This window comes from Centropristis striata, chromosome 18, assembly GCF_030273125.1.
Source record: "Centropristis striata isolate RG_2023a ecotype Rhode Island chromosome 18, C.striata_1.0, whole genome shotgun sequence".
Lineage (NCBI taxonomy): Eukaryota > Metazoa > Chordata > Actinopteri > Perciformes > Serranidae > Centropristis > Centropristis striata.
In genome coordinates, this window is record NC_081534.1 from 31,708,180 (window position 1) to 31,719,655 (window position 11,476).

Here is an 11,476-nt window from a genome sequence, read left to right on the forward strand (position 1 = left end):
CTCAGGGCAGGTTGAGCACATTTTACACACTTTTCATTCTTCATGTGTTAATAGTTTTGGCTGTGTTCATGCATTTGGCATGAATTTCAACAAGATTGTGTATTTTTATTTAATTTTGTTATTTCCAGCTCAGCTCCTGCAGAAAGGCTAAAATACACCGCGGACAAACAATAGTTACACTCTTAACTTGAGCAGCTTAAAATGAAATATTAAAAGAAATAACTAAGAATGGAAAATGTAGCCTAAGCTGAAGTTAACAGTTTTCTAACAGTTTATTTAATGTTCCCACTAGAACCTGCACCACCCGGGCATCGTGAACCTGGAGTGCATGTTTGAGACCCCGGAGCAGGTGTTCGTGGTGATGGAGAAGCTCCACGGAGACATGCTGGAGATGATCTTATCCAGCGAGAAGAGCCGGCTCCCTGAACGCCTCACCAAGTTCCTGGTCACTCAGGTCAGAGACCTGATGAGACCTGATGACATCACAGTCTCTCTCTGATCCTCGTTAGTCTCTTTGTTTGTTTGTTTGTTCTCAGTGGTATAAAGTATATTTGTGTTTCCAGATCCTGGTGGCTCTCCGACATCTCCACTTCAAGAACATCGTCCACTGTGACCTGAAGCCGGAGAACGTTCTCCTGGCCTCAGCTGAACCTTTCCCTCAGGTCTGAACAACTCAAATCACAGTCAGTTTATTCCTCTGACCCCCAACAAGCTGTGTCAGACTGTTTTTTTGTGTGCTCTTTTTACATTTTCACTGCAATATATTAAATCTATATGAATCTATAAGTCCTGCAGCTCTATAGAATCAGCACAATAGCCAGGCCTATAAAAATGGTGGCATCATGACACAAACCTGGCATATAAAGGGTTAAAATATTTAAAAAAAATCATATTAGATGTTATCTCTTTATTGGTCAGCTTTTGGTCTTAATTATTATTTTATTTTATTTGATTTATTTCTTCCTTTTTTATTGGCCTTAACTCACATGTCTTATTATCTTTATTGATGCTTTTAATTAATATTTGGTTTAATGTTTTTTATTCATACTTTTTTATTGGTTTCAATACGCATATCGTTTTTATTTTTATTGCTCAGATTTTACTTTGAATTATTATTTGATTAAATTAATTTTATTATTTTAATTTTATTGGTTTTAACTCATTTTATTGGTCAAATGTTGCTTTTAGTTATCATATGATTTAATTAGTTTTATTCCAAAGTTTGATTTTTTAAAATTGGTTTTAATGCACATATCTTATTATCTAATGGTCAAGTGTTGCTCTTAAATATTATTTAATTTTATTTAATTAATTCAATATATTTTTTTTATTGGTTTTAATCCACATATCTTATTTTTTTGGTTGAAATGTTGCTTTAAACTATTATTTAATTTAATTTAAATTATTTCATTTAATATCAAAAATTAGTACAATTAAAGTGGAATATCATAATATATAATATTTTTTCTATAGCTTGCTATTGCTTTTAGTAGTGCATTTAACCCTATAAAGCCTGAACCATGAAATAATTGCCAGAAAATTCAATTTTTGTAAAAAACCAAGTGCTTATTAACCTGCTGACGAATTTTAAGAAATAAATAAATTGCATATATGAATTCTAATTTGTATCATATTTGATACATCAGTTCTTTTTGTGCAATTTGTTGCTCACAGTTTGTTTTTCTCGAACTAACAAAAACATATAAACCCTAACATTTTTAACTTATTAAGACTTTAACTTTTCCGTTTTCCTCAAACATGCAAAATACATATTTTTTCCATATAACACAACATCATACATCTGCAGATATGAAGTTTTTTAATGCAGCAATGACTGATCCATTCGTGGAACCTGCATATCATTTTTGCTACATCCGGTATTTTTGTGCAATTTGTTGCTCAGTTTGTTTATCTTCAACACATGTATACATCAGGTTTTTGATGATGTGGAGGTCTCAAAAATAACTGTATCTAATATGATACACTTGGCTTTATAGGGTTAATGTGCCAACGGTTAATTAAGTTATTATTATTATTATTATTATTTATTTATTTTTATTTTTATTATAGCTGGGGCTTATGTGGTCAAAGTATAAATTCAGCTGTTGTGGTTGTATCTTAAAATGTTAAAATGTGGTTTTAATCACTAGAATAACAATAATCTTAGCTTTTCAATGATATGTAGCATGAATATCAAGTCAAACACAGTGGTTTTGTACATAAACAACCCTTAAGTTCCACCCACGGAACGCTAAGAGTTTGATGGGATTTCAAAATAAAAGTCTCTCCTGGCTGTGCTGTGGTGCAGGTGAAGCTGTGTGACTTCGGCTTCGCCCGGATCATCGGGGAGAAGTCGTTCCGGCGCTCGGTGGTCGGCACGCCGGCCTACCTGGCGCCCGAGGTCCTCCGCAGCAAAGGCTACAACCGCTCGCTGGACATGTGGTCGGTGGGCGTCATCATCTACGTCAGTCTGAGCGGGACCTTCCCCTTCAACGAGGACGAGGACATCAACGACCAGATCCAGAACGCCGCCTTCATGTACCCGTCCAACCCCTGGAAGGAGATCTCAGAGCACGGTGAGAAACCCATGCTTCTGGTGCTTTAAATGTGCAACCAAGACATAAAGAGAGGCTGTGGAACCACTGAGGACATTATAAGTCATAATAAAAATTATAATTATTCAGAATAAACATAATATAATGTCAAAAAGATGTTTCAGATTTTTAAAAAGTCACAAAAATTTTAAAAACTCTTTAAAAGCCAGCTAATAAATGCAGAAAACTGCACCTTTTTATTTTTTGGTTTCTTGAAAGGCACTTTTATAAATTAAAGTAATTATTTTTTATTTATTTAATTATTAAGACATAAAGAGAGACTGTGGCACCACAGCGGACATTATAATTAATTAAAAAAAAAAAAAAATTACATAAATTGACAAAACTCCTAAAAATCCAGCTAATAAATGCAGAGCTGCAACAGTTTGGCTGCACAAAAGAGAATATCAACTGAATTTTTTTTTATATTAATATTTATTTTGTTCAATAAATGACCCACTATAATTCATAATAAAAATTATAATTATTCAGATTAACCATAATATAATGTCAAAAAATTGAAAAAACTCCTTTAAATCCAGCTATTAATGCAGAGCTGCAACAGTTTGGCTGCACAAAAGAGAATATTAGCAGAAAACTGCACCTTTTTATTTTTGGGTGCCTTTTGTGTTCAGTTTAATATTTATTTTGTTCAATAACTGCCTCATGTAACACGTCCTTGGGTTTCTTGAAAGGCACTTTCATAAATTAAAGTAATTATTTTTTATTTATTTTATTATTACAGTTTTTCTCAGTCGCTTTGGTACAATTCTCAAATCATGCTCGACATTTGCAAAACAGTAAGTGCATTTCTCAAAACAATTTGTACAAATAGCAAAACACCATGGATGACCTGCAAAAGCCAATCTCATGCTCAAAATCCTTAGTTCATCTCTCAAAACTAAATATCCGTGTCAATGAACATGTCAGTGCATCAGAATGACAAGTCCTTGTGTCATTGTGTACGGATAAGACAGTCAAATTGCTTAGTCATGTTGTCAATATAACAGTGTACTCTGGAGGGATGTTCTGATGTAAACTATGGCTAAAGTTTTGATGACAATTATTGTAAATTGTAGGTTACACCTTAGTGTATGTGGAGTTTGAAAGAGACTGGACAAGATTCACATTTACGCTTTTATTTTTTTCCTGATAAAGAAAAGAAAAGACAGCACTGCATAGCACAAAGAAAAAACAAAAACAAAAGTAGAAATGTAAACATAGGACAATCTCCTTAGGGAAAACTGTACATGTGCCTCTATTTTGCCTCCCAAGTCCTCCGCCACGCAGCCTCACTCCTCTTCTTCTTCTTCTCGCTGGCTGTTGACCCCGTCCAATTCCTTGTCCGTCCATTTTCAGAAATTGTAACACTGTGTTGTGCTCCGGCTATATACGTATATACTTGCCAGTTGATTGATTCGTTTGAGAAAGTCAAGATTCATCTGGGAGCAATTTACCAATTCAGGACAGACTTAGAAAAAAAGTCTCATGGAAATGTATAGAAATATGCTTGACATGTAATGACAACGTGTTCAACCATTTTGCATGTAAAGACTTATGCTATGAACTAATGCCTAAATGTTGTGGGTGGTGAGACTATTCAACAGAGACCCATGATAATACATTTTGATCAACATGACATAAGCAATTGATAATGTAGGAAACAGAAGAGAATTGTACATAATCATTTGCATGGATGTACCAAAGCATTTGCAACTTGCTCAAAGAAATGAGAAACTGCTTTTTTGATGTGCACAAGTGACACAATGATGTGAAGATTGAACAGGTAGTTTTGAGAATTTCAGTTCTGATCTGAGAAATGTACCAAAGCGACTGAGAAAAACTGTAAGACATAAAGGGAGACTGTGGCACCACTGCGGACATTATAATTCATAATAAAAATTATAATAATTCAGATTAAACATAATATAGTGTCCAAAAGATGTTTGAGATTCAAGAAAAAAAATCACAAAAATTGACAAAACTCCTTAAAATCCAGCGAATAAATGCAGAGCTGCAACAGTTTGGCTGCACAGAAGAGAATATCAGCAGAAAACTGGAGTTTTTTTTTTTTCATTCGTGCCTTAACTTTAGTTTAATATTTATTTTATTCAATAACTGCCCCATGTAAAGTGTCCTTGGGTGACTTTTTTAATCTCAAAGCTTTTTTAAAGATTTTTTTTAAGAGAATATCAGCAGAAAACTGAACCTTTTTTTTTATTTGTGCCTTTTGTGTTCAGTTTAATATTTATTTAGTTCAATAAATGCCTCATATAAAGTGTCCTTGGGTTTCTTGAAAGGTGCTATATTTATATGTTATTACTTTTATTATTATTAAAAGAGTGTTGGAAATAGTTTCCTCTCATTGTATTATTTCAAAAAGCCATTTGTTGTATTTTAGTGGTTAAAAAAGCAGCAGAAAGGTAGAACTGAGTCAACTTTATTTATTTATATCAAGTAATATTGTTACAACGTTATCTTGTATTTTCTCCTGTTACACAACAGACATTTAAATAACAGCTAGTTTGTTGTTTGAGACATTTTTAAAAGCATTTTTTTCTAGTTTCAGCTTTTTTTATATTTTGTATTTATTTCTTTTATATAATTGAAAATGTGATATATTTGAGTTGGAAGACATTTTATGATGTGAGCAACATTTTTCTCATTTTTTTTATTGGAGCATTTAAATATGTGAATGTATGAAATAACTGAAAGTGACTGTGGATTTGAAGCGTTTCTCCTGTGTGTTGCTCCCTCAGCCACAGACCTGATCAACAACCTGCTGCAGGTGAAGATGAGGAAACGTTACAGCGTGGACAAGTCTCTCAGCCACCCCTGGCTGCAGGTAAAACACTGGTTTTAATTAGTAAAAATAAAAAACTGTCTGCTGTGATTCTGAGTACTCTTATGAAAAATCTTTCCTCGTTGTGAGAGTTCAGCTGTCAGCTGTTAAAGACTGTTGAACATCACATTTCTATATCAAAAATGTAACTAAATGAGCTTATCGCTGCCAACTTCCATGCATCCAAAGAAAAAACACTTTGACACATTGTAGTTTAGAGGAAAATTCTCTTAGGTCAGGGGTCTCAAACTCTAATTACCTGGGGGCCGCTGGAGGCAGTATCAAAACGACCAAAAAAAGACACAAAATGACCAAAAAAGGCACAAATTTACTAAAAAAAAGATACAAAATGACCAACAAAAAAAAGACACAAAATTACAAAAAAGATACAAAATGACCAAAAAAGACACAAAATTATTAGAAAAAGACACAAAATGACCAAAAAAAGACACAAAATTATTAGAAAAAGACACAAAATTACTAAAAAAAAAAAAGACATGAAATTACCAAAAAAAAAAGACACAAAATTATTTTAAAGTAAAAAAAAAACCCATCCCTACTTGTGAGAGTTTAACAGTCAGCTGTAGGATGTCAGGATTACATTTCCATATTGAAAATGTAACTAAATGAGCCTGTTGTTGCAAACTTGCATACATCCAAAGAAAAAACACTTTGACACATCGTAGCTCTCTAGTAGGCTGCAGCTGCACCTTCTCAGACAGTCTGACCACTGCTGGAGTCAGAGATGAAGGAAAAACAAGAGAGGAGGAAGATTCTCTCAGAGAATAATGACAGCTGTAATCAGCTGATCTGAGTCTTCAGGACTGTTTGTGTGATCAGATCAGATTTCATGCTGGAACTTGTTCTCAGTGAGAAGCTGCTGGAGAAAATGTGTTTTCAGGGACTAAAACTCTTGTGTCTCATATGTCCTAAAGCCTGATTTCCAGCGGGCGCGCTGCAGAACGTTTCAGCAACGTCTCAGCCGCAGCTCTCCGCTAGCATTAGGTAGGACTTCTATTTTCACACCGGACGAGTTACAGCCGCGGAGCGGCAGCTTAGCTAGCCGGCCGTATACACGCGAGATAACGACAACACGATATAATCCTGACCATACGGGAGACCGCGAGATCCCGTGATAAACTGTGTGTATAAAGTAAACAACAACAACAACCACCAGCTTACTTTGCTTCTCTGACGTGCTTATAAAAGCAATATGTGATGTCATAAATGATTGTATGATGTTATCATTATATTTGTCCAAACAAATGTACCTCTAGTTGTACCAGGCATTAAAATGAGCAAGAAACTGAAGAAAACAAGGTGGTCTAATAATTTTTTCCACGACTGTAATTATTTCTGGTCCTCCTGCTGGTTATTTTAACATCGCCCCGAGGTTTTACAGGCATTTTTTACAGCCGTTTTAGGCCTAAATGGGTTAAAAAGAGAAACCTGTCTCTGACTGATGCACTAGTGTTAACTGTAATTATTTCTCCTGGTCCTCCTGCAGGACTACCAGACCTGGTTGGACCTGAGGGAGTTTGAGACGCGGCGTGGCGAGCGTTACATCACCCACGAGAGCGACGACGCTCGCTGGGAGGAGCACGCTGACGAGCAGGGCCTCCTCCTGCCCCGACACTTCATCATGTCCCCCAACCTGGACGACATGGACGAGGACCCCTAGAGGCCCCAGAGACCCTCAGGGTCCTAAGACCCTAAGGGTCCTGAGACCAGGGCCCTCCGAGTCCCTCAGACTGACTCGGGGTCGGGGGTCAAGGGTCGAGGGTGGAGGCGTCACCTCCACGCTGTGACCAGCGTTCAGGTCCAGAGAGTTTATTTTCACACCTTTCTCCTGTTTTTCTACAAGACATAAATAAATAAATAAAAACAGTGTGAGGCCAGAAGCTGAACCACCTTCAGTAAAAGTCTCTCAAACTGCTCTCAGCTTCTATAAACACCAACAGCTTTTATAAGGAGACGCTGAGACGAGGAGGAGGAGCTGAGAGAGTTTCTATGTGACGCTAACAAACAGCTAACTCTTCTTTCTTTCTTTCTGCTTCCATCTTCACATGTCTGATTGTCTGATTGTCTTATTGCACTATTTGGAAAACTCTTTAAAAAGGAGAAATCACTGATGGAAACTTCTGGTTTGTTTCTCTGCAGAAGGAAACTTCTTCCTCATCTGTTAATCTTATTAGTCCCAGGAAAACTCAACTACTGGATGGATGAAGCAGGACAATAGTTGTAAAGTTTGTCCTGAAAAGTAGCGACTCACTATTATTTTCATTATATAAACCGATAAATCTGCCTGTTATCTTCTCAGTTAATTTATTTGTCTACAAAATGTGTTAAAACAGTGAAACATGACCTGTTTATTTTTTACTTTTTGGTTGTTTTTTTCTGACCAAAAGTCACAAAATCCAAAGATACTCAGTTTATCATCATCATAATTATTATTATTATCTTAAAAATGCATCAAATTCTCTGATATAAGAAGTTAAAGTAGCAAAAAATATATAAGTGTTGCTCAAAAATACTCAAAAAGGATTATTCAATTAATAAAAAAAGCTGCGTATTACCTTTCTGTCAATTTTTAGGACATCACAGACATTATTTATACTTTGAACTTTAATTTTCACAACAAAATATTAACAATTTAGGGCTGCAACTAAAAATTACTCTAATTTTTGATAAATCTGCCCATTATATTCTCAACCACTTTATTTGTCAACAAAATGTCTTAAAACAGTGAAACATGGCTTTATTTATTTGTTTATTTTTTACTTTTTGGTTGTTGTTTTCTGACCAAAAGTCACAAAATCTAAAGATACTCTAGATACTCTACTCTTATTATCATAAAAACACATAGAATTCTCTGATTTAAGAAGCGTTAAAGTAGCAAAAAAATGTATTTTTTACTCAAAAAATACTCAAAAAGGATTATTCAATTATTTAAAAAAGTTGCCTATTACCTTTTGGTCAATTGATGAAGACTAATTTTAGCATCTCTAATCAAAACAATGAAATATTAAGAAAACATATTCTTCAACCTTAGTCTTATTTTCATATTTCTAACTATTATGCAACATGTAAAATGTTTAAGACAAAAACAACTATTCAGATATTTAACCTGGGTCTTTTTCCTTTTTTTAAAGCAAAAATACCATCAAAATGATATTTCTTGGTTCCAAAATGTTAGTATTTAATGATTTTCTTGGTCTTACATTATATTAAATTGAATATTTTTCAGTTAGGTAACAAACAAGACATTTAATTAAATCATTTTAGGCTTTAGGATGAAAAAAACAGGCTTTTCTCACCAGTCAAACTGATGCAGGGCTTTATTTTTTAAGTTTAATTCAGATATTTAACCCGGGTCTTTTCCTCGTAGTTTTGGCTATAATAAACTAATATTTCATGTTATTTTTTCCCAAAAGCAGTTGCAAACATATCAAGGAAAAGCAGCTTGAATTTCTGCATAAAATCTGCATAAATCATTTTAAACTGAGTAACTTTGATTAACTTTTGCAGCCAAATAATTCAGGATCTTTAATTTCCCGTCTAATATAACTGTCAGTGATGAATCTTAAAAAAGTGAATATTTAGCCTCTTAACCTGCATTAAACATGTTTTATTAAACATATATTAAACATGTTAGTAGTTTCAGATTGATTTGTAGGTTGAAGTCCTGAAACTTTCCCTCTAAACTTCTGCAGAGAAACAAACGTGGATTTATTTCTGAGATTCTGAAGCGTTTGTGATGAAGACGAGCTGCTAATGTCTCCGAGTCTTTCTGTGGAAAAACCTGAAACCTGAGAAAAACTGGACCCGGATCCACTCCAGTCCCACAAATTATTATTATTATTATTATTTTTATCCACACGTTTTATATTTTTGCAAGAAAGAAATGTTGTTGTTTTCTTCTTTTTGTGTCATGTGGACGTCTTTTAATGGGGAAATATTAAATGGTTTACTTTGAGAAAATCTCATTTTATCTTCTTGTTTTCTACCAGATACTCATATATTATATTATATTATATTATATTATATTATATTATATTATATTATATTATATTATGTTATATTATATTATATTATATTATATTATATTATATTGTACTATATTATATTATATTATTTTTTATTATATTATATTATATCATATTGTAATATATTATGTGATATTATATTATATTATATTGTAGTATATTATGTTATATTATATTATATTAGAAATATCTTATCTTATATTATACTATATTATATTATATTGTAATATATTATATTTTATTATATTGTAGTATATTATATTATATTATATTAGAAATATCTTATGTTATATTATACTAATATTATATTATATTGTAATATATTATATTTTATTATATTGTAGTATATTATATTATATTATATTAGAAATATCTTATCTTATATTGTACTATATTATATTATATTTAGAGCAATGTTACAGTTTACTTTTGAGACATTTATTCAGTTAGAGCTGCTATAAAAAATAGTCAAAATATTATTGAATTATTTAACAGGACATGTATCAGGGAAAACTGTATTGGTTTGTATTTATTTTACTTTTTATTTTTATTTTTTTTACAATTATTAACTGTGTCCCTGAAGTCGTTTCACAGCGTTTTTTTGTAGTTTCTTGCTTTAAAAAAAAATATATATATATATATATATATATGTATATATATATATATATATATATATATGTATATATATATATATATATATATATATATATATATATATATTATTTTTTTAATTTTTAATTTTTATATTTTTTTTCCTGACCGGTAAACATGTCACTATTGTTATATAATAAAAAAGAAACTTACAAAAAAAAAGTAATAATAGTAAATGTGCAGTAAAAAGTATAATATTTTTTAACTTTACTGAGGTTTATAAATAATAATTAATAATTATTGTTATTGTTAATATATTGTTATTATTATTATTAATTCATAATAAAATAGTGTTTATTTAATTATTTAACAGGACACGTATCAGGAAAATATATATATATATATATAAATATATATATATATAAAATATATATATAAAATATAATATAAATATATAAAATTATTTATAGAATTTATAGATATATATTTATTTATTTTTCCTGACAGTTAAACATGTCACTATTCTTATATAATACAAAAGAAACTCAAATAAAATAAATGTTGAAGCGTTTTAATAATAAAATCCTGCTAATTTCTTCCAAATGACTCAAACATCCAGAACAAAAGAGCAGAGAAAGAAAAGAGAAAAAGAATCTGATAATGATCCTCAGCAGGAAGTTTAAACCATCAGTTCATTAACAAACATGAACACGATCTGCCCCCAACACTGGAACTGGAGCCTTTAATTACTACAGGAGGAGGAGGAGGAGGAGGAGGAGGAGGAGGAGGAGGAGGAGGAGGAGGAGGAGGAGGAGGAGGAGGAGAGACGGCTAACGGCTTCAAGATGTGGAGGAGAGACGAAGAGACGACCTTTGACCTCCTGTTTTCTCTCAGGTATCTCAGGACAGAAGTGGCAATTTTTTTTGATTAAATCCTGTTTTATTTTATATGAAATGGAAACTAAAAAGTGTCTTTGTCACCTTGTTAACCCTCTGGAGTCCTTCTATTTATTGAAAATACACATTTTATTTCCAGTAATAACTTTATTTATATGATATGTAGACAAGCTGAGAAAGCCAGTTAAAGTTCAATCATAGGAGCTTTCACAGTGTGACATTTATGTTTCTAGACCATTTTTAAATTGTGAATTTTCTTTCTACAATGAAAACTGTTACTATTTTTAATTTACATCATGGGTCTCAAACTCGCGGCCCTCGTGATGATATTTTCATACAAAGTATAAAGCTGCCAGGAGGGGGATAATTCATCACATTGACAGGATAATTTCACGTTTTTTTCACAATTTTTTGGATTAAATACTGTTTTATTTCACAAAGAATGGAAAATAAAGTGTCTTTTTCACTTCTTTAATAACAAATGCACAAATTCTTTATTCTGTTATG

The 11,476-nt window shown here is 32.3% G+C and overlaps 1 protein-coding gene across 1 annotated transcript in view; it reads left to right on the forward strand.

Annotated features, from left to right (window-relative positions):
* LOC131991617 (serine/threonine-protein kinase D3-like) overlaps positions 1 to 7,159 on the forward strand; it is a 54,165-nt gene extending 47,006 nt beyond the window's left edge. Inside the window, exons 15-19 of the mRNA XM_059357082.1 lie at positions 293 to 454; positions 564 to 662; positions 2,309 to 2,576; positions 5,354 to 5,439; positions 6,944 to 7,159. Of these exons, the coding sequence (XP_059213065.1) occupies positions 293 to 454; positions 564 to 662; positions 2,309 to 2,576; positions 5,354 to 5,439; positions 6,944 to 7,117 (789 nt within the window). The 3' untranslated portion in view covers positions 7,118 to 7,159. The remainder of the gene's footprint in view (positions 1 to 292; positions 455 to 563; positions 663 to 2,308; positions 2,577 to 5,353; positions 5,440 to 6,943) is intronic.
* The last annotated feature ends 4,317 nt before the right edge of the window (positions 7,160 to 11,476 follow it).